This window comes from Ambystoma mexicanum, chromosome 5p (genome assembly GCF_040938575.1).
Source record: "Ambystoma mexicanum isolate Mex_15411 chromosome 5p, UKY_AmexF1_1, whole genome shotgun sequence".
Classification (NCBI taxonomy): Eukaryota; Metazoa; Chordata; class Amphibia; order Caudata; family Ambystomatidae; genus Ambystoma; species Ambystoma mexicanum.
In genome coordinates, this window is record NC_090930.1 from 1,047,426,168 (window position 1) to 1,047,449,692 (window position 23,525).

Consider the following 23,525-nt stretch of genomic DNA (forward strand, 5'->3'; position numbering starts at 1 on the left):
GGATGTCCACACTGAATTGTTTGAAAAGACATTAAGACTTGTGAAAGTAAGAAAAGCCTTAGTGAACCCGAAGGAGGGAGGCTGATGTCTGAAAGGGGTACGAGGCCCCAGGGGGAGAAAGCCAGGGGTGGAAAGTCACCATCCCAAAGCTCATTTTGGAAAGGAACTTTTTGTTTGTTTGTTTGTATGAACCCATCAGGTCCCGGCTGCAAGAGACTTTTTGACAGAAAAGAAACTTAACCACTAGATGCCCTGGTTGCTGAAAGCAGAACTGTTAGCTCATGCTGGGAAAGCTCGAGCGCGTGCTGTGCTCCAAAGTCCGACCTTGTCCCATGCTGAAAATGTGGGGAACAGAGACCACAAGTATCGCATCCTGACTTATCATTTTGTGAACACTCGTTTCTTTCTTAAAGAACATTATCCTACTCTTCTTTTTGTATTTAGCGTAAGGTTTGGCAAAAGGTTTGTTTAGTATAGGCCCCTTTTATTTGACACAACGCCACTAGGACAGCCTTATTATTAGTTGATGGTCGAAGATTGCTCCCAGCTTAGATTTAGGTTTCGATTAGGTGTTTTTTCCACCCTGCATTTCCAGTTTAATAAACACCCTTGAACTGTGATCACTTGTGTCTGTCTTTACTGGTGCCATCATGAGTTCTTTACATTTCCTTAGGGCAGTTCAGTGAAATGCCACTCTACACTATTCATTGGTTTATCTAGCTAACATTCATTATTTGTTAATCTCAATAAAATCAGTCATTTCACAATAAATTATAATCCATGAAGTTGTGCTGTGATTACATATAATGGCCCTTTGGGCGTTAGTAAGGGTATTTTGGTGGCATGTGGGGTGGTTAGTAGCTTTCAGTGTAGTAGGGTTCCAGGGTTCCCAGGCTTTCCTGGCCGTAGGTGGATGCATTTCGCAGAGGAACAGAGAGACAGAGCAGGCGGTGTCAGGTCTAGAGTGTTCAAGAAGAGGAGAGTAGGGATTCATCCGTAGGGGGGATTGCAAATAAGAGTCATTATTTAGAGGAAGGCTAGAAGTTGGAGAGGAACATAAAAAAAGGATCATCTAAGTCCTGTTGGTGTTCAGGTAAAAGACCATGAACAACCTTTGTTGGCAGGGTTTTTTAAATTTTGTGAGTTCCATCTTTTTGCTAGGCAAAGAGGGGCCCACACATTACGCTTCCCATCCCATCCCAGCCTGCGCCTGTTCTGGGTAGCCTAAAAAGTAGCTCACTAGGTTCCCAGCTTAAGGATTCCGGGTAACCCGGAAAAAAATGGGAATGGAAAGAGGTGAGAAAGGGAGGAGATGATTGCGAGAGAAGATAGAATCAGTGGTAAGAGTGAAGCAATGCGATCCCGCATTTGTATTCCTCAGAAAAGGCAATTGTAGGTAGCGCACAGCAGTCCAAAGAGGTTTGTGCTGGTCGACCTCTTCTCTGAACACAAATGCGTGTTAATGTTCCCCCCACTCAAAGATTGGCATGCAGCAAGTTTTCCCCATCCTGTCCGATACACGATCTCCCACAGATTCAAAACATCCATTGCGCTCAATACTAGTTTCTCCATCACATTCAGAGGGTATAGCTCCAGCAGAGGTTTGCAGCATCCAACTGGTGGGATACGATGTTCGCTGTGTGGAATACGTTTGTATAGGCTTTGCCAGGAGGCCCACACAGTGTATTTGGAAGTCCAAAGAGCAGGTCTTATGAAAGAAGGTGGTAATATGAATTTAAGGGAAGTGAGCCTAATTGCCATAACCCTTTGCTGCAAACCAAGCAACAATTCAGTGTCTACGGTTGTTTAAACAGGGTCAGAAAATGTTGAGTCAAAATGTATATAGGTGCATAAGTTACTAATCACAGTGTGTCTATAAGGTCATTATGGAGCTAGATCTAGATAGTTACTCCTCAGAAGTGTCAGAGATGGCTCCTGAAGCTGAGTCCGGCTGCTCTTTGTGTAGGGGGCCCTGCGTCCCGCAGCAGTAGGAAGCTTCCCTCACCCCGACTGTAGATGCTGTTGCATCAGAGAGCGGCATGAACCCTGACACTAGCACAGAGGGGTCTTTCCTGCAGGAAAGAAGAGTAGCTCAATGTTAGCAGAGGTGAGGTAAAGAAAGTGGGAGGACATGCAAGATTAGCTGATAGAGAGGCAATTAGAGAGAGTAGTATGGAAGGAGCCATAAAAGGAAGAAAATGAGTAAAAGATGTGCATGTCATCAGCATAGAAAAGGCATGATAGATTGTAGGAAGCGATCATCTCAGGTAGACGAATGGTGTAAAGTGAAAACAATAGGGGACCAAGAGGAGAGTCTGGGGGAACTCTGTGGTTTAAGGGTCGGGGAGTAGATGTAGAACCAGCACAAGAGACTGAGTAGCAGGATTGAAACCACTTGAGGACCGAACCAGAAAAGCCAAGAGAGGAGAGTGAGGATAGAAGAAGAGAGTGGTTAACAGTGTCAAATTCTGCATAGTAATCCAGAAGAATAGTATAGAAAATTGCTTAGAATGACAAGTAGAAAAAGGAGAGTTTTCAACATGTACAAGAGCATTCTCAGTAGCATGGGATGGGCTTAAACCAGACTCAAGAGAAGGATGCCAGGGCAAGGGTGAGGGTGAAAGCACAAGGTCTTGCCTCAATGAGAGACTTGTGGGACCACAACTACAGACCTCAGGTGGGCAACGCCCCAGAAGATGCAATTTTTAAAAGCCAAGAAAATAACCTTAAGAGTGTGAGTAAACTGCGGCACACTGTCCAGGAGAGGACAATAGGGATTGGAAGATTCAACATTAAAATACCGAATCCAAAACGAGGCTGATAAACACTGAATTTCTTTTCTGATTTACAAAATGGCCTTTTGTTTTCTTGCACTTTTTTTAAATGATAAATGCGAGTGAGACCTCACCCCTCCCCCTCCCCAGGAAGCGTGCATTCCCCTTACCTTCATGTATTCCCTTAGCCAAACCCCACCTATTTTTAGTGAAATAAAGTGTAAAAAAGTAGAAAAATATGATTCCGCGTTTTCGACCTCATTGTATTAGGAATCGTTTTTACGGAGGTTGCAGATTTGAAAGCTGAAGCAGGACTCCGGGTCCTTTAAGCTCTCCCCAGATTTATTTACTCCTCCATCTTGACACTGTACTCTAGAACGTCCTCTTTTGGAGCACATTACGAATTTGACATTGTAATTGTAATTGGTTATTTATAATAAGCGCTGACCCAGTTACTTCCAAGGCGAGCGCGTTGCTCCTGAGCTATCCTCCCGAGACAATCTGTGTTAGTGGTAAAACGTGGTATGTGAAAATACTGAGTTTTTCACCTCTTGGCCAGAGTTTTGTTGCAGAAACTTTTCTATTCCACTTACATTTTGAGCATTACCTGCACACAAGCATTTCCCCAATGGAGTCTAATGGGACTACAACATTGGGAATAAGTGAAGGGCCTGTATGACTCTCATTCATGTTGCGCCTTCCTGTTACGGTATACAAGTTGGGCGGTATTTCAAGGAGGAAATATCATCTGTGTATAAGGGGGTATTCCTAACAGTCCCAAAGGTCTTCCTCCTACCCTCCCTTGTAAGGACATGAAGATGCTGAGCTGGTAGTCGGATCTTGGGTGTTCTGTTCTGTGACGTGGGTTAATTGGATTTTGATGGCGGCTTCTAGTTTATATGGAGTGTCTTCTGAAATACAATAATTCTCCAGTGCAAGTTATTCCTTTATGTTTCTTTATTTTATTTTATTGTTTATAGCACAAACCTAGCTCAAGAGCAGCGGGGCTCTTTGCAAGAGGAGGGTGCCCGATATAAGCTTGCCATTATGTACTGTAGCGCAGTACTGTTGCTGGAAGGAGAGGGGGATTTTTTTCCAACAATTAACAACATTTCTGCTTTTTCACATCAAAAAATACACGAAAGGAATGATTTTAAAATAATGTGAAAGCTAGTGAATTGGGCCCATGAATACAAATTGAAACTTATAAACTTTATTCACAGGCAAATTTTATTTTGCATACAACTTTACACAGTACAATATCAAATGTTTTCCTGTCATTTTGCGAAATGATTATATTGTTTAAGTAAGAATACCAACTTTAACCATTCTTAAGATTTAAAAAAAAGTTATAACCAAGTAATTTTACAAAAAGTACTGTACTTTTTTTTCATACGGAGTGCATACTATCCTATGAAGGGTGCCAATGGACCCATCAAACAAAGGCAAACACATCCCGCCCCGTCCCACAGACCCCGGGGCCCACCACAGGGGCATACCCATCCTATGGGGAGCTGCACCTACCCATGAATAGGATGGTATTGGATTGGTTATGGCGGATATAGAAGAGGAAAGGGTGATTTGCCTCAAATATTACACTCATTGTAGCCATTTTAAGAACAAGGACAGCCGCAGTGGCGGCGGCTGCCTCAGTGCCCTCTTCGTTCACATCTACGTAGGCCTTGTGGAACACTTTGGACAGGAACAAGTCATTTGCGTCAGACATCCCTGAAAAATCCGCTCTTCCTTGGCTGAAGGCATCGGCCATCCCGAGACTGATGAGAGTTCCTCCCATGTCATACTTCTCTTCCAGCTTAAACTTGGGCAGAGACACCTCGACTTCCATGTTTTCCATTTTATCCGGTCTGGTCCACTCCTTCATTTTCTCCTCGGATAATTCCTGTTCCAACTGCAGGTGCACAAGAAGAAAATTAACAGTATAATGTAAGTCTTCCAGTACAAGTAAACACATTTTCAAAGTGTAATTGCTCCTAAACTGAAGCAGGCCAACAGAGAAATCCCATCTACAAGTGCACTTTGTTGTGGTGCTTAAGATTGTGCAAAGTGCAAACAGTCTACATTGCAATCCCACTGGACAGATCGCTGAACATCAACACGGCTTTCAATGAATTTTTTGACTTTTGACTTTACCAGTGATTCACCACAGACCTCTGTCCTTGGCTTCCTGCATATCAGGCACCTTTTTTGCATGTATGTTCCAAAGTGCAAGCGTGCAGTTAAGTGGAGGAAGTATCCAAGAAAGGAGGCCACCGCAAGTGCCTGCAAGTGTTTTTGGCTGTTTGGCTGCGGACCCTGCGCCCTGGACTTCCAACAGGACTTACAACCTTCGCTACGAGAGCAATCAGCAAGAGGAAGTGTCTGCTACTCATAACGGTGTTTTTGGGACCACAAGAAGTAAATAGTCACGTTTGTTTTTCTTTTTATGTCCCGTTTTCAGGAGTCAGTGACTTAGTGCTAGTACTTCTGTTTATGCTGCTAGTCTCTTTTAGAGACTCTGAGTCACTGCTTCTGTTTATGCTGCTGGTCTCTTTCTAGACCCACTCACCTCCTACCTCTCTCTTTACAGCCATCATTCCTGGCACTGCTTGTTGCTCCTCCCCCTTCTAAACGGGATTGGTGCACCTTCTTTGAAAATAGCAGTGCATGCGCACCGCAAGTGCCTGCAAGTGTTTTTGGGTGTTTGGCTGCGGACCCTGCACCCTGGACTTACAACAGGACTTACAACCTTCGCTACGCGACCAGTCAGCAAGAGGAAGTGTCTGCTACTCGTAACGCAGCGTTTTTGGGACCACAAGAAGTAAATAGTCACGTTTGTTTTTCTTTTTATGACCCGTTTTTTGGGAGTCAGTGACTTCGTGCTAGTACTTCTGTTTATGCTGCTAGTCTCTCTTAGAGACTCACTGCTTCTGTTTATGATGCTGGTCTCTTTCTAGACCCACTCACCTCCTACCTCTCTCTTTACAGCCATCATTCCTGGAGCTGCTTGTTGCTCCTCCTCCTTCTAAACGGGATTGGTGCACCTTCTTTGAAAATAGCAGTGCACACGCACCACGCGTGCACCGCAAGTGCCTGCAAGTGTTTTTGGCTGTTTGGCTGTTCGGCTAGGTGGGTAGGCAAATTAAGAAGAATATCATTTCTTGTTTAGTCTGCTCACCCTACGTGCTGTAATATTTGATCTGTATCACGGTAGTATTGGAATTTCATTTTGTATTTGGCAGTGTTTAGTAGAGCAATAATATCTTTTTTGAATCTAAAGAAATACACTGAAAACTGTTGATTACAAAGTCCTAAGTTTATGCGAGTGAGTGTACAACTGCCATTTTCTTTATAAATATTATAAAAGATGGCAAATGGTCTTAGAAGTGACAAGTGTTCGGGCATCAGGCAGCCCAATAATATTAACAATAAGACCATGACTGAGAAATGTAAAGCACCCTCTTTAACTGGTGATGTTGAAGATGGAAATACTAACACTGTTACACAGGACATGGTACCAAATACTTTAACCATCGTGTCTCCAGATTCGGCTAATGAAGGGTATTCGCATAACAGCGATTTTGATATTAAAGCTTTGGCGGACCTGGATTCTCGTATTAGATTATCCATTGGCCTGTTAACTCCGCTTATTCCTAGAAATCGTGATTTGCAAGAAAATGCATTTGGAAATGGTGTTCATCAGTCCAACTTGCCAAATTCAAGTGTAAACAATATTAGTTGTGGTGTAGCGTCTGATTCAGAACTTCCATTAAGTCCCGATCCTGGTATTCCCTACTCACAGAATAACGGTAGTGAATCCAGTCTACCCCACACTCCTAAAGACCAAGAACGTTTCACTTTTCCAGTAATAATAAGAATTCTGGATCTGTTAGATAAAGGCCATGTTGTCACCCATTTAGAACTGAGAGACATTAAATATACCATGAATGAGATTGCTTCGAAAGTGAACAGGATAGAAGGTTTCATTCTTGCACTAAATGGGTTCCTTCCAAATATAAGGACTCCCATAGAGGGAAGACTAAGATCTACCATGAGCAAAGTACGCAAACTACCGAACTTTTGCCTGCTAACACATTGGGTCCTGTGATTGAAGCATCGAATGAAAATGATTTTCTAAGAGAGGAACTGGCATTCATAAATTCTACCTTAGTTGATCTTAGGAATAAGTTGGATCTACCTAACCCTATTTCCTCGCCAGAAAAAAGAGCGACACCTGCTGATAGCCCCTCCGTCCTACTTAAACTTATGGATGAACAGAAACCGATTACAAGCTTTGTGGAAAATGAAACCGATTATATTGGCTACTCATCTAGAAGATTTCGCAAAAACCGGAAATGTTGTGTCAAACGTGCTGAAAAAAAAACATAGATCTGCCAATGAAAAAATTAAAAATTCTAATAAAGAAACTTTGGTGATAACGGATAGTGGTGGTGAGGATGCGATTGACGTAGCACAGCTTTCAGTGGAATGTCAATCGCATCTGGGTGCTGACCAGAAAAAAGAGGCTAAGTTAAAAGAAGTCAAACTAATGCCAAATCATTGCTCCCATCCTAAAATAGTTGCAGTCGAGGTACATGCAGAATCTGAAAATACCTCTGCCCAACATGATCCAAAGATTTGTTCCAAAGATAAGTGTGAGACTGAAGGTTAAGTAGTAAAACCTCAAAAAATACTCTCCAATTACTTTCAAAGTGTTGGTAGAAAAAAAACTTCTAATAGATCTAGCCTTCCCCTTAACCAACAAATCGACTTAAATAAAGTATCTAAGCAGTCGAATATAGAAATAGCTAAAAAGGCTTCCTTACTTTACTCTGAAACATTACTAAAAAATCCAGTGATTGCCCAAGATATTAACTCTATCAATGTACCTATTAACTTAAATGGAAGTGGAAAGCTTGCTATACTACAGAATGATTCATCAAATGGCAAGTCTCCTTTACAGAATGAGTTTGCATCTGGTGTTCCTGTATGTGCCACAAATTAAATAGATAAACAACCATTGCAAAGCACACATCCCGTTGTACTAAATATGCAAGATTCTATGCGTAATGCTATAAATACTGGTATTCCTCCACTTGACATTATCAATTAGATCTTAAACACACAAGCTTTTGGGTGTAAAATCAATGTTCAGCTTGAACCATCATTTTCATTGCTTACATATGCCCTATCTGATACTCAACCTGAGTCTGCAGACTCTGCTAGTAAACCTCCGAGTGTAAATCTAACTGACTTAAAAAGTATTCTCAATCTCAATAATCACATTTCTGAATTGAAGGTCCCTACTAATGCTGTCCCCAGTGGTAGTTCACAGTTGACTCAAGTTAATACAGCTGATGCTGATGCGCGGCCTCCATGTTTGAATGCTGGTAATAAGAAAGTCATTAACATGATAGGGCTAGAAGGCAAGAAGGATATATTACGTGAGGCCATAATCAATAGAAAATATCTTTTAGATCTTTTTTATGTAATTCCATCACTGAGAATAATTACATCTAGCGACATTGATCATATTGCATTAGCCCCAACCAATAATTTCTGTATGACATGTCATCTGTTCTCCGAACATGTATTGAAACTTATTTGGTCATTTAGAAGGGAACTGTTTGAAATGGGGTTTTCATTGTTTACATTTAATGATGAAAAATTGGCAGATGAGTTTTTATATGCCAATCAGCAATGTGACTCAACGGAGCAGAACATTAATGGTGCTCTGACAAATAGTGCGAAAAAAATTATCAATCATGTATATCTCAATTGTTGACGATTGCCCGCACCAATAATGAAATGACATGGTTAGAACCATTGCTAAAAACTATATTTGCGGCAAATCCTGACTTGACTACATCATAAATTAAGGAGAAGTATGCTTTCACCGTTTTCTCATGGAATTCATGCGGTTTTAGTAATATTCCTATTTGGTTTTCGACTCTTGTAAACTTACCATCAATCTTCTTGATTCAAGAAACAATGAAAATGGATCCACTAGTTATTCCTAACTACCATTCATTTTGCTCTTCTGCCTCAAAAGGTGTTGGATGAAGGCCTTTTGGTGGCTTAGCCATTGCAATCAACAATGCTGTTGCTGGTAGAATAACTATGGTGTATTCATCTATTCATGTTTTAGCGGTATTTCTGTGCCTGAATATGTATGAGAAAAATGCAATCCCAATCATTAATTTGTATTGTAGTCCCTTGAAATATACTATACTGGAGATCTTTGATGATCTGGATTGTTGTTTTCATCATGCCTCAGCCCTCTATTCTAATTATGAGATTATTGTAGGTTGGGATTTCAATTCTCAATGTAATGGACTACTTGCACATCATCCTGTTTGTAATCAAGCTAACACAAATAGCCGTAAAAGAGGAGCACAATTTTGTGATTATTTTGAGAATTGGGGTATGTCTTTTGTTAATTTCAGTCAGTCCCTCAATTTACATACTTGGAAAAGAGGTAAAATTGGTTCAATGATTGATTTTATTTGTGTTTCTGACTCACTGTTATCAAAAATCGAGTCTGCTAATATTGGTGTTGTTGATTATAGCGATCATGCTCCTATTGTTCTTAATACTTATCTTGATATTGATCAATGGCATTCGAACCACTGTCTACTTCCAATGGAAATGAAAAGGGATAACATTTCTTTGAGATGGAATCCTACCTTATGTAGGAAGTTAGCAGAGCATGTGCAAAATAGTCTTAAATGCATGACTAATTGTGAATCAACTTATTCATACTTTATTGATTACGTGAATGTAATTATTAATGATTGCATTGAAGATGCCCTTATTCAATTTAGAACCAAGATACCTCATTCTGAGATCACTCACAAATATAGATTTAACTATAAAATCAAAATGTTGAAAAGATCTAAAAATTGACATATTAGAAGGTTGGAATTAGGGAATCTACCGGTTTTGCAATATATGTTAAAAAAGAAGCGAATTGTTCAGGAATATAAATTTAAAATTAAAGGAGTTCATCTTGAGCAACATATTGAGCAAAATTGCAAAATGATTAAAGCCATTTGTTGTCGCAATTCTCGCGACATCTGGACTGCGCTGAAGAAAGAGAATGGGCAAGATAGATTAAATCAGTGCGAAATAAATGCTGAATCATGGATATCATATGTTAAAAATAAATATATGCTTCCAGCTCGTTTTGCTAAATTAAACCATGATATCGATCCTTCTCCTCCTTCTACTCACTTTGTCTGGACCACTAACAACATCATATGGGCCATAAAAAACTGTCTAATTCCCGTGCTCCAGGCCCTGATCGGATTCCATCTTGTGTCTATAGATCTGACCCCATTTTCTGGAGTAAGATCTTAAAGATTAAATTTGATAGTATTCTCCAAAAAGGTAATATTCCGAGGTTGTGGGTCACTTCTATTTTAATACCTCTATACAAAAAAGGTGATTCCAGGCTACCAGGGAATTATAGACCTATATCCCTGACAGACGCAGCAGCAAAGGTTTTCTCCATTCTGGTCATTTTTGACTTAGACATTTTTTTAGCCACCAACAAGATCTATTCAAAATGCCAAGTTGGATTTAGGCGGCAGATGGGAACAACCTTAAATGCTACAATAATGGCCCATCTGATAGCTGGTGTTAACAGAAAGGAACTTGGTACCATCTACATTGCTACTGTATCGAATGCAGAAGACATATGTCTTCTTCATTCGATACAGTCGCGCGCTAGGTTTTATGGAATAAAATGCGTAAATTTGGAATTCCAGAATATTTGATATATTGGATTACTAAATTTCATACCAATACTTCATGTAGAATAAGTCTGACCCAGGGTGGATCTATGACTGAATCAGTTCTTTTTCATCTTGGACTAAAGCAGGGCTGCAATTTTGCAGCTTTGCTCTTCAATTTGTATCTTTCTGATATAGATGATTTATGGGAATCAGTTATTAGCTACCCTGCGAGGCTATGCTCACTTAGAATACACTGGCTAGCCTTTGCTGATGTTTGAATTTTTTTTAATTTAACTCCATCTGGCCTTCAATCTAAATTAGACATATTCTCAAAGTTTGCCAATAATCATAATCTCATACCTAATCCATCTAAGACTCATGTAATGATTTTCAAATCCAGCCAACATCTTAAGAAATTCAGCTTGAGTATTGGCGATATCCCAATACATGAACTAAAAGAGACTATCTATTTGGGATAGCGACTGAGTAATATAACTACTATTAATTCATGGGTATATTACCTAAAGCAAAAAGCTAGACCACTCTTGAGTCAAATTAAATTCATTTTTTCTAAATTCTGCACATTTTCTATTGTACCACTTCTTGAATTCCTTACTTTAAAAGTAGAACCCATTCTACTATATGCATTGGATATCTGTGTTAATAACCTGTATAAAGAACTTGACTCATTACAGGGCAGCATGGTTAGAAATGCTCTGCGCTTGTCGCTATCCATCCCTAACTCTATTATTAGGCATGAGATGGGTCTCATTTCTCTATCCACTAGGTTTACATGGCGTGCCCTATCTAACTATTCTAAAATTTTGAATTGTCCCGATAATTCAATCTATCAGAATTTGCATGACTTTGAAAAGGGATGCTCCTGTAGTTCTATTACCAGCTATTATGTAACCATGGATAAAACTCTAATGAGCTTCTGTGTTGATGTTGATGATTTGTATAGGCGTCCGAACTATGTGAAACAAAAGCTATTTGAGAATGATTGGTGTAAAACCATTGATGAAATTGCCACATTTAGTACATACAAGGAATATGCAAAATTTCCTCATAAAAGAGATGGTTGTAGAGACTATCGTAGGATGTTTCCATGTAACATAACCAGAATGTATTATATGTGCTTCAAATTAAATCAGTATCACACCCTCGAACGGACAAAGTACTGGGGAACAGGAAAAGAAAAGCAGAGAATCTCTAATTGTCGGTTTTTTGAATGCTTAGAACAGAATGAAACCTTAAAACATCTGATTTTAGAATGCCCATACTTTAGAGATGTAAGAACAAAGCTTTTTTTAAGATTTATCAATGTGAACTATGAAGATTGTATGGTGTCACTTTGGAGTCGACTTATGGAAGGAAAAGAGAAAACATTAATTTTTGCTTTAGTTGAGTTTCTAAAAGTAATTGAAAAAGAGATTTTGTTACTTTAATGTTTCATTTATTTTTATTTTAAGAACTGTTTTAAATTTATGTGTTTTAATAATGGAAATGTTTTGTAATTTTATTCGAATATGTATTGATTTGTAATTTTGTAAAGGTTCCTTAAACCATATACAAAAAAAAAAAAAAACAAGGAGGCCACCTTCAGTGTGCATTTGGTTCTAATCGTGCCATTCATTTGCAAACTTAAGGGATTTCCAAAGACACAAGAGATTCTTGTGATTTCTGAACGAGAACACTCAGGTTTCATTGAATGGTATAATGCAAAAAAGAGGTGACCGAAAGAATATTAAGAGTTTTGCTGTATATTGCACCGAGCCGAGAGGCAGCGGCGGTTCAACACAAATTGGCTGCATTCTGTGAGCTATTCACCCCTGCCTAGTTTGAATCCTGACCTTGACTCACTGGCCACTCGAAGTACTACGTGCAGTGAGGTGGGTTGTCTGAAGTTCTGGCCGGCTTCCTCTGGGTGTGCAATGCCTCCCTCAGCATTAGTAAGTACCCAATTTGTGAACCTCCCACCAGCATCAGCGGAACGATCAGGTAATGAGAATGGTTTCATGCTTCAAGACAAAGCTGTACTGGGCATGATAGAGCTAGTAAAACACTCTTCCGATTGTGATGGTTGCCCCTCTAGGGACTAGAAGCAGAGATAGTGGGTGTCTATGCCAGACAGGATGTGTGGAAAAATGCGTGTGATACCAAAAGGGAATGTGACTGATCACATGCTAAAGTACCAAACTCCACCCGGACCAAACCGTGCCTTTCATTCTCTATGACAGGGGTCTTCAACCTTTGGCTCATTGGAGGTTTTGGACACCAACGCCTATTGGCCTTAGACAGGAAAGTCAATGGTGAGGGATCCTGGAAGTCATAGTCCAAAATATCTGGAGAGCCACAGTCTGCAGACCCCTGCTTAAGTTGTAGGGTGCAAGCGACCCATACTCGGTCAAACAGTTTTTCATTTTGGAAACAAACAAAACCCAAAAGGCGATGGATGCAGTAGTAGACTGGCCTCCAGGTACTACGTCTGGAGATTTCCCAGAGGGCCTCTGCAACATGGGCAGCTTTTCTGAGGCACTCAGAACTTTTTATATTGCTGCATGCAGCATACACAATTAAGATGCTATTTTTGCTCGCAGGGTGTAATATCTGGCCACTTTGAGAAACAAAAAACAGTGACTCTTTCTGTTCCCTGTCCACTCTTGGTTGGATGAAAGGTTTTGATAACTGCCGGGCTATTATGCAAGTCTATGCAAAAAGGACTAACATACTCGTCCTTGGCACCTAAGGGGTTTACAGCCACCAATATTTCTATGGATTACTTTCCACACCGTGGCTTCCGACAGTATGATTCCCATTCCATGGCAAAAGTATCCTATCCACCTCACACCCTCGGCCCCATTACCCCCTGCACACCATTGTTTTTAACCCATCCATACCATTACCGAGAGGGTCCATCCATTTGCAATCCGTTTTGGTCATGCCAACAATTGGAGTAGTCCAGCCCGAACTGGTGGTCCACGGACTGATGCAAGGGATCACAAGCAACCCCAGACATATTTTGTCTGTGTTGGACTGCATCAATGTGGTGCAAGCTGATTCCCAGGGTGTGTTGAGCAAAAGACACACGTCTGGGCACAGCCTCTCCCTCTTAGGAAGACAAACAAAAATGAAAACTGACCCATGGATGGACGTTATAATCTCCAAAAGTTATCCACAAAGGGAAATTTGGGTAGACTAAAAGGGGCCCTATTTATAAGTGTCAAAAATATTTACAATATTAGAGAAATAGACACTACCAACAGCACTAAAAATGTGCTGGCAGGCATAGTGCCAGGTTATTCGGCTGTCGGTGAACCATATGATGATAATTAACATCTGTGGCACTCCTGGACGTGAACAGACTGAACAAACTGAAGATGTAACATCAACAGTTGTGGACCTTATACTAACTGAGGATTATGACTGCTAGTACTCTGGGATTTTTTATGCACAAATCCCAGCCTCTATGGATTACTGCGATACTGAACTAGCTCATACAATGTGGAATACACCAGTGGGTGCTCTAAAGAAAACAGAAGTTAACTTCAAGTGTAAACTGTGGTGAATTATACCTGGGCAACTGCTACAGCTGCATCCATAGTTGATTATGTGTACTTGAGTGGGGCTGATCTACAACATGTGGACAGTATGACTGTTGAGGTTAGGGCGGAAAGCAACTACTATACTATAATTATGAGATGGGTCTGTTCACAATTAAATTAACCTAAATATGACAGAACTGACCATGTGGAGGTTAATCAATTTGCCACTCGTATCAGATGGACGGCAAAATAATTGATATAATTAATACTATGTAGGGATTTATTGTTATTAGCATCCCAGCATGTTTCTTCAGGATGCTAACCAGTTTTTTTTTTTTTAATTGCGAAACGGTGTGTTTGATGTCTTGCAGCTTAAATAAAACTTCAAAACAAGACGACTGCCATGGACAAGGGAGAAGGGAAATACACGCGGTCCTTTTTCCCTTTCCACGTCATCCATTAACACAACATGGAAACAATGCGGTAAGTGGGGCAGGTGTGGGGGAAGTGGGTGAGATAGGTGGAAATTGGGGCTGGGGTGGAAAAAAGTGTGGAGGGGAGCACTTACCTGATGTCCCTGTGGCAGGGAAGATGGCGGTCTCCCGCTTCTGAGGAGGTTTGTAATGCGGTCTTTATCATGAGGTAAATCCCCGTTCCGAGCTTCCATATTAGCTTCTCCGGGATGCTAATTAATCAATAAACCCCAGACCCGGTATTGCCCCACCTGGAGGAGTTTATTGCCATTAGAAACCCAGCATTTATTTCCGGGACACTAATGTTTTTTTAAAAGTTGAGACAAAGCGTGTTTTCTGTTTCTTAAATCATAAAAAACTACAAAACTAGATGACCGCCACGGGCAAGGGAAAGGGAAGTACACACAGTCCATTGGCAGTGACCGATAGAACTTGACACGCTAGAGCTCTCTGTGGGCTGTCCTAATCTGGGTATATGTTAGTTTCTGGGAAAACTAATGGGTTTCCTCCAACAATAGTGGCCCCATGGTAATGCATCACTGTGCCATTGGGTACTGAGTTACTATTCTGCACTTAGGGGCCTTGCTGCTGCCCCGGGTGTACTGCATATGTCAGTGAAGTACCACGACCTGATGCTGGCAGCTGTGGAAATGACAGTGGGAGAGTAGGCGGGGATGTGGGCAATGGCGCACCGTATTTGACTGCCGGGGGTGCTTACATACAAAGCTGGGGGTACGGGCCAGGCCTCCCTGTGAATCTGGGTATGGCTGCTGCTGTAGGTATGCAACTACTTGTCTGCTCCTGCACACCCTGGAAAAATGACCCATCCGTCCACATGTCCAACGCTGTCCCGCCCCTCCTCCTCGTGGCCCCATCCCTCCAAAACCACCTTGTCCTCCCTGTGTCCCCAAGACCCCCCTCTTCCCTGCTGATGCCTCCCTGGAAACCCACCCTGCTACTGAGGCTGGTACCCTCCATTGAAGTCGTATTCATCTCCCCAACCAGGTGCAACTTGTACGTATGCATGGAACGCTCTGCAATCTACCTGTCCTCCTGTCAGTACCGCCATCACTGCCCCTTCCAGCACAACTTTCGCAACATTTTTCTACACCAGTTTTGCTTCCTCTATCTGTGCTCTCTGAGCTTTCTCCTTCTCTTTTTCTTTTATCTCTTTTCCTTTTAACCGTTTGCAATGGTGTTCAATAATAGACTGTCTCTCCGGTCATTCTTTAGCTTCAACCGCTACTATTTTATCAAGAGTCTTCTGCACTTCCTTTGGAAGTCCCCTTTTCACCACAAAAAAAAGAACAGAATCACCTGGTCCCAGGATTCACCCATCTCTGCCCTCCACATTTCCTGTATTTGTAAGGTATACTGTGTGGAATCCTCATCATCCGCATCATCCGCTACATTATTGACTGAAGGTCGGCATGTCTGGATATGTGCGCAGCAGCGCCGCCCGTACTTGGGGCCTAAAGTGTTTAAAATGTGCCCCATCATGGCTATGCCCCCCTAGCCTCACTCATGGATACGCAGCTTTAGCCCAAATGTCATCCGCCTCGTCCACTAGTATTGAAACAAATAAGCTTTTCAGATCCCCTACATCCAGGGTCGTACCAGCCATCTGCTTCTCAAAGGCATATATCCCATTACTCGTCCCAGCGGTAAGAGACAGGAGTGCCTTTATTAAATTATTTGTATCCATGGGGGCCTATGGTATGTACTGGGCCCCCCTTTGTCCCATATGCAATGACGGAAACTGGGCCCCCACCACCATAATCACTTTCCCCTTCCCCGGCAGCAATCCTTTTACCACTGCCATACACTCAGAACTATTTCCCACAAACTCTAGAACCGCAGCGAAATCATGGGCGGTCCCCCCTCCTCCAACTCATCCACAGTATCCCATTTCTCCTCCCCTGCTTGCATGCGATCACACTCATCGTCAGATCGTACCATCCCATAACCCAAACTATCTCCCTGCCTTCTCCTTTTCTATAAGCACATCCTTCATAGCAGTATTATCTATTTGAAACAAAATGTCTCCCGCCCTCTATTCCTCGTTCCCTACAGGTACTTGTTGCCCGTCTCTTCGATCTAATCTCAGCCAAACTAGTTCCTCTTCCAACTTTCTCAATGCATCTTCCAACTCCTTCTGTGGCTTCCTATCTATTTCTTCCTGCACTCTAGCTTTCGCAGCCGCTGTCGCTATAGGGTTGAGGAGGTTATGATACTGGCCGGTGTGGGTGGCGGGCATGCAGTAGCGGGCAAAGGGACATAAATGGGATTTGTTTATCCTGACGCAGCATGGGTGGGATAGCACCCTAGCAAGGAAGGTCTCTAGGGGGTGCTGAAGAATTCTGGGCAGCAGGCATGATTGCGGTCGGGACACAAGAGGTGGGCAAATCATTAACCATTTTAGTGGGGTCTACAGGGATATCTTCCAAATCTTCTACCATTTTCCACAATTCCAATACTTCCTTTCTGTTTTTCAAATTATTCCCTCTGTACCTGGCAGCCAAAAAGGTGTACATATGACTCAAAAGATCCCTGTTATTTGTTCCCTGTTCCAGTCATGATTTTTGCATCCCCCCTTTCGTCTTTGCTAGCCATTCCTTATGTTACTTAAGGATTTTTTCTCAGTACAGTGGAAAAGCTTTACACATGCACTTCAACTGTGTTAATGGCTCCGTTATAGCTGCCCCACAATCATCGTTAGGTGATGCTTCTGTTGGCCATGCCCCAAACCAGTGGAGCTGTTTTTACCCACTGCCCCACTCCACTTCTTACAGTTCCCCACTACTAATGCCCCACCCTTTGCCCTCTATCACAACTACTTCTCATCCTCACACCCCCCTTACACTGGGCGGAGGTATACAGGGACTCTATCGCATCAATTTTTCCTCAGTATACAGAGCTGTCTTTTTCCGTAGTAAAATTGGAAAGTTTCCTGTTACACCACAATCCTCTTTATGATAATTGAACCAACCTATATACAATGCCACATGGTCTGTCACACCTTCTACTCACTCCACACTCGCTATGCTCACACCATTCCCCACACCTTCAAAACTCACACTCCCCTTCCTTACGCACTTGCTTTTCTCCACAAAAGGTACACTTACATCTTCATGCTCTCCTGAAATCCTCTGTCACGGGGTCCCATCAACGTCTTGCACCATCCGGGGACAGCGCACACTCCAAAGAACAGACAGGAATTCTGATAACACGGCTCCTGTAAACCTCTCCAAGGTGTGCCCCAGGGACTTGTAGCTTCAGGTGTGCATCGCCCCTCTAGATGTGCAGCCAGGAATCCTACAACCTTGCAGGGGAGTCTGGGATTATGTCGGATTCACCAATTTGTAGAGGAACCTCTTGACAACTAGACTGAAAGAAACCTTCTAGGAAGAAAGGCTCTGTGCACCCTTTTGTGAGAAGAACAAGACCTTTCTTTTGTATACAAACAGGAAAAGGACCAACAGGGTATTACTAGTCCACTTCTGTAGAGTTGTCTCTCTTTTTCAAAGCAGACAGTGAGTTATAACGGCAAAACTCGTCATTCAGGCCGTGTACAATATACAGTGTTTATCCCCTACCCTTATTGGCTACCGCCTATTAACATGCTAATAATCACATATAGCCCCCTGATCTATTGGTCTCATCTTCTCTTACTCCAACGTCTTCACACATGGGTGTAGGTCTCTTCACCTTGGGTTAGTGTAAAATGATTGGTTACCTTTCTGAAAGCACTGTCCTGACCTGAGACCTAATCACGTGATGTGCACCTGGCCTCCAACATGAGTTCAGCGGATAACTTCGAGGTCAGTTTGACCTTCGCAAATAAAGCATCCCTTTTCTTATCCCAGACACGCAGGCACCCCCATCATACTTCCCCGCTGAGATCTTGCAAGAGTTGGCATCATCCTTTGCTCGCCCCGGTACAAATCACAGACTTTGTTGTCTTCAGCTACCTTCCCCAAGTGGCAGGCCTGGATTTCCCTGCAGGTCCCACTAATTCATTAAATAAGAAAGGATTTCAGAGTTTTGCTCATGGGTGTTTTGGCAACTCAGGACCTCTACTCTTGCTCCCATGAGTTTGTCCTTCACAATCGGCCGCAGCCCTAACTCATAGTGGGCCGCTCACATTCCTTTCTCATTTCGCAAGGCTCTAACAAAATCTATCGTATGTGTGTTGTTGTGTTCCCTTCCTCACCAGGAGTGGTGGAGGAATATTTACCCACGAGGCCTCGTTGTTTTGTACGCTCAACACAGCCTGCGAGGATTCAGGCCTATCGCTGAATATAGTGTAAAAGGTCCATTCAATATATATATCGTAGGCATGCAATGTTTCTACATAACATTCTAAGAGGCTTGTTGATTATTTGTCTCCTAAGGTCCTATAAGGTGTCTCCTGCCCGCTCCATCCCACAAGTGATTGAAGGGTAGGAATGGTGGTTGCGGATGAGGACATGGTTTCTTCCAGCAGATGATATGTTATGTTGCATGGGATATTACGATTTAGATGTTGCATTTATTCTTACCATGCCTCTGCATACGTGCCCACCGAATGTGTGGGCCCCTTAAGTGCAATATTTGTTGACTATCTAACTGGATGAATCTTACTGAGATGGTTGAATACTGTATTATTGTGTGGAAGGATCTCTTCATTGTAATTTATCATTCTGTATGCAGCCCTTTGGGACTTGTTGCACTCAAGTGTTATTGGTGCATGTTGATGGAAATTTAATAATTACTTTTTTAAATACATGTTGCATGGGATGTGTATAGCTCTCAATTTACCTGACATTTGGGCTTCATCATGACTTGAGCGGAGCAGTAAAATGTGGCGGTAACGCTATTACCGCTGTATTTACTGCTCCGCCCAATCACGAGTATGGCCCTACCTGGAAGCATTCACCTCCAGCTCTGAGCTGCATGGGAAAGCACTGGCGGTATGGGCATTTTCGGCACTATTACCGCTGGCGCTATTAGTGCTGGTGGTAATTGCGCCACCCATCCCCATTGGGTCCAATGGGAAATGGGGATTTACCGCCTTACCACTACTCGTGATCCGGTGCAAATTGTGCCATACTGAGTAGCAGTAACGCTAATTGTGTAGGGCGGTATCCAAGCGCAATTAGCGCCAGGATACAGCCCAACTCCAGATGAGGCCGATTGTGGCTCTGTATTCAGTTAGCATGGAGCTATATGTCTCTGGATTTAGTTCAGATTCCACTGGTAGATGGTGTGTTAATGTATGCCTTATGTACATCCATTGGTGCAGGCAAAAGTCGATGGCCATAAGGTTTACATGAACATGAAACTTTGGGGTCGATTCTCAAAATCTTTTTTGGCGCAAATGATGAGATGCGGTGCACATCTCATCACTTGTGACAAAAACGATACGCCCTATCCTCATCAGGTCATTTAAAGGCCCTCTTCTACCCCCTTTGTGCATTTGCTCGAATTAAGGTTTTACACATTTTAAAGCACATCCCATATCCACAAACGGGATGCACTTTAAAAAAAAGTGCAGAAAACAAGGACGTGCATTTTATTTTAAGTGGAATAGCAGAGGTATGAAAGGCTGATGTCTAGTTGACAGGGATGGAAATGCTTTTCCTTTCTTTGTATGCAATTCACAGTGATGGGCCCTTTAATTGACCGTCACTGTGAAATGTGCTGCTAGCACCCACTTGTGTGCTGAGAGCCAGTATGTAAGGCGGCTGGCCAGCACAACTTTTGCACTGCTGCACAATCCCCAAGAAATGGATAAGGAGATCTATGCATTTCTACAATGAACTCAAATGAAAACAGTGCATCCTGTGCACTCTTTTCATTTGCGTTCATTTTTGGGGATTGGTCTGTTTGTGTTTTAGAAGGAAGGGAGTCAAGGCCCTCCAGCTTTCAAGGAAGAGGAATAGGTTTATTTGCAAAGCACATGCTAGATCCTTTCACCAATATGAGTCTTTCTACAGTGAACTTCAATGAAGTACCAAAATCTGATTCATATTTTCCATAATAGGGTCTCATGGGCCTCATTACGAGTTTGGCAGTACGGAAATAAGGGTGCTGGTAGCAATGTAACGCCACCCTTTCTGGACTGGCAAGCTAAGAGTTTATCAGTTAGGGGCACGGAAATCCCGACAGGCCTGACCTGCCGCGAGTTCAGGCCCCTACCGGCAGTGTTTTCACTGAAGCACTGGCACCGTTAGCAACAGTGCGGGTGCTTTAAGGACCCCAGTCCCCTGGGAATGGAGATTTACTGTTTCCGCCGCCTGCCATAATATCCCAGTGGCACAGTGAAGTCAGGTGGCCGAAACAGTGTTACGGGGATGTCGGTAACGCACCGCCTACTGAAGGGTTTTACTGGCAACCTTGTAATGAGGACATGCGCTATTTCTATAAATCTGCACCAGTTACTCCAAAATGGAAGCTATATTGTAGCATAGTGGTTTTGCAGAATTACTGCATTTAGTAAATACTGAGTGAGATAGTTCTGAGAAAAAGTCTGGGGGGTGGGTCACGAGGCCCTGAATGGTGCAATATTTTTTGCCATATCTGAATTTTACTCCTCCACTATGTCATCAGCTAAGAATGAAGCCAAACTCTTGTTATCTATTTTCAAACCTATAAAATGGCCATGGCATTGTCGATTCCTTACTCTTTTTAATTGCAAATCTTCTGATTGTATCTCTTACACCTCCCCTAAAATCTCTTCTACCAAATATATGTATAGGTTTCTTTCAGACCTTAAAATGTGCACTCGCCACGAGCCATTGGATAGTGATAATTGTCTCTTGGCGAATAAGAAATAGTGTGCTGTCTGTATGTGGAGAATTGAGGTAGCAAGTGACTTTTTATGCCTGTCTAGTAGCTTGCAACTTAAATTGTGTACCTGCCATCAGAGGATGTTTGTGTTCTTTCCCTAAAAGGCAACTCTACTGGCTACAGCTGCAGTCATTGGTTTCCCATTTTTGTTATCATATGGCATGAAGGTCTTATCCGAAATGGATGTGCATTATCTATACAAAAACCTGTAAATATTGTAGAGTAAACGGGGTAGACAAGAAGACATAGCAGAAAAGACAGGACTTTGGGGTAGTGAGACGAAAAACAGACATACGAGACGGAAAGGGACTGTGACAACAAGGAGAGAAGGGGAAGTGGTTGAGTGAATAGGTGTAGCTTTGTGTGGTGCTTGATGTCAGATATTTTCTTGATGTAGGGAAGAGGAAGGCAGTGATGATTAGTGCCAAATGGATGCATGATGAGCCCAAGAAGTGCTCATGTGCAGTGTGCTGGCTAAAGAGGCTTCGGTAGGTGGCCCTATCTTTCCCAGTTAAAGAATCTGAGGTCTTTCAGGCCAAATTATCAGACATGATATATACAAGAGTTGGATGTGAGAAAGGTGAATGAGGGTACACAGAAGGTGGGCTGTGAGAGGGGGGGGCTATCATTCTCATCCAGGACCATCCCAACATGGTCTCTTGATGAGGGAAAGATAGTTGAGGCGTGGAGAATAAGTATTTTCAGTATGTCACACTGCAGGGTTCCTCATGGGAGTGCATAATTTGTCCAAATCAGTTGAAGTCTAAATGCAACGCCCTAACCAATGTGTCAATTGATCAAGGCCAGTGGCCTAAGGACAGGTCAAGGGGTAATATGTCATTTGAGCCTGGTCACAGGCGGCCAAGCCCACTGGCTACTTCAAGTGGCTTGGTGGTCCTGGGGAATGGCTGAACACCAGGGTCCAGGCAATGTGGACACTGGCATGGCCATGTCTGCCAACTGGTCAGGGATTGAGGCATGTCCGAAACGCCATGCCATGAGCAAAATGCATAGTAATCATGGCATACAGCTATGTTTGGTTGGTACTAGAGGTATGCTATAGTGTATGATTAAAAAGGGAATTCCAAAGGAATTTTTGTGTCACGCAGAAAAAAACACTGAACGGATTTGCACCAAAACTTTGCGAGGACCTGGGACTACTTGAGTGCTTTGCTTTGTGGTATCTTTCACCAGGCCTGCATATCCCTACACATGGTGCCCATGAATGCAGAACAACAAGTTTGAACACAAATGGTAAGCAGCCATCAATAAGCATTCGGGGGCTTGTCCAGGACCAGAGGTGGGGGAAGGCATGCCTCAGAGGGATGGGTTATAGCCTTTTCCAGAGAAAACAAATTGACTTTGGAACACAGAAATTAATTAGTGGTAGAGAGGTTCAAATTCATTGAATAAAGTGTTGCTAAAAGGGTTGTTATGGTTAACTGACATAAAATGAAGTCTTTTTAGTAAGTGAATAAACTATGAAACAACTTCAGTTGTAAAACATCTTTGAAATTCAGTGAAAAAACTTGAAGGGACGTTATGGTGGCAGCAAAAAATCTAAAAAACCCATACAAATTCACCAGTTATGATAAACTACGCAACCATAACTAGCACGCTCACTCTTACCGACACAGATGACATCATAGATGACCTCACTGATGGCATCGCATATGATATCACCAATATGTGAACATCCTGAAAGAATGTGCTTAATATGGATTGTTCTTAGGGTATGGCAGACTTAAAGGCCATATGCTTGGGCCATGTCTGACAACCATGCCGGGCATCAAACCTGATTGTGTGGCATGTACAAAATACATATTTTCCTGTCTATGACTCCCTACCAGAACTTGCTAGCCAAGTCAGTGGTGGCTGATACTTAAAGGTGTAGGTCTAAACATATGCAATGTGACAGGTAGACACTAAGAGCCTCATCACGAGTCTGGCGGTAACCCTTAAATGTGGCGGTAGCGCTATTACCGCCGCATTTAAGGGTCCACCAGATCATGGCTTTGGCGGATTTCCCCCCAGCTCTGAGCTGGGGGGAAATCCACGGCAAAATTGCTGATTTTTTTGGCGCAATTACCGCCGGTGGGAAATCCGCCAGCGGTAATAGTGCGAATTTTCCCCATTGGGCCCAATGGGGAATGAGGAATTCCTGAATGG

General features: G+C 42.5%; 1 protein-coding gene across 3 annotated transcripts in view; it reads right to left on the reverse strand.

The window, feature by feature from the left end:
* The window catches only part of LOC138481404 (leukocyte elastase inhibitor-like), a 459,314-nt gene that overhangs the window by 20,537 nt on the left and 415,252 nt on the right, over positions 1–23,525 (reverse strand). The window contains exon 8 of one of the 3 annotated variants that reach the window (XM_069613539.1): positions 3,979–4,683. The exons of the other annotated variants lie outside the window; for them this stretch is intronic. Coding sequence (XP_069469640.1) covers positions 4,279–4,683 — 405 coding nt within the window. The 3' untranslated portion in view covers positions 3,979–4,278. Of the gene's footprint in view, positions 1–3,978; positions 4,684–23,525 lie in introns of those variants that run through there. 3 annotated transcript variants of the gene reach the window in all.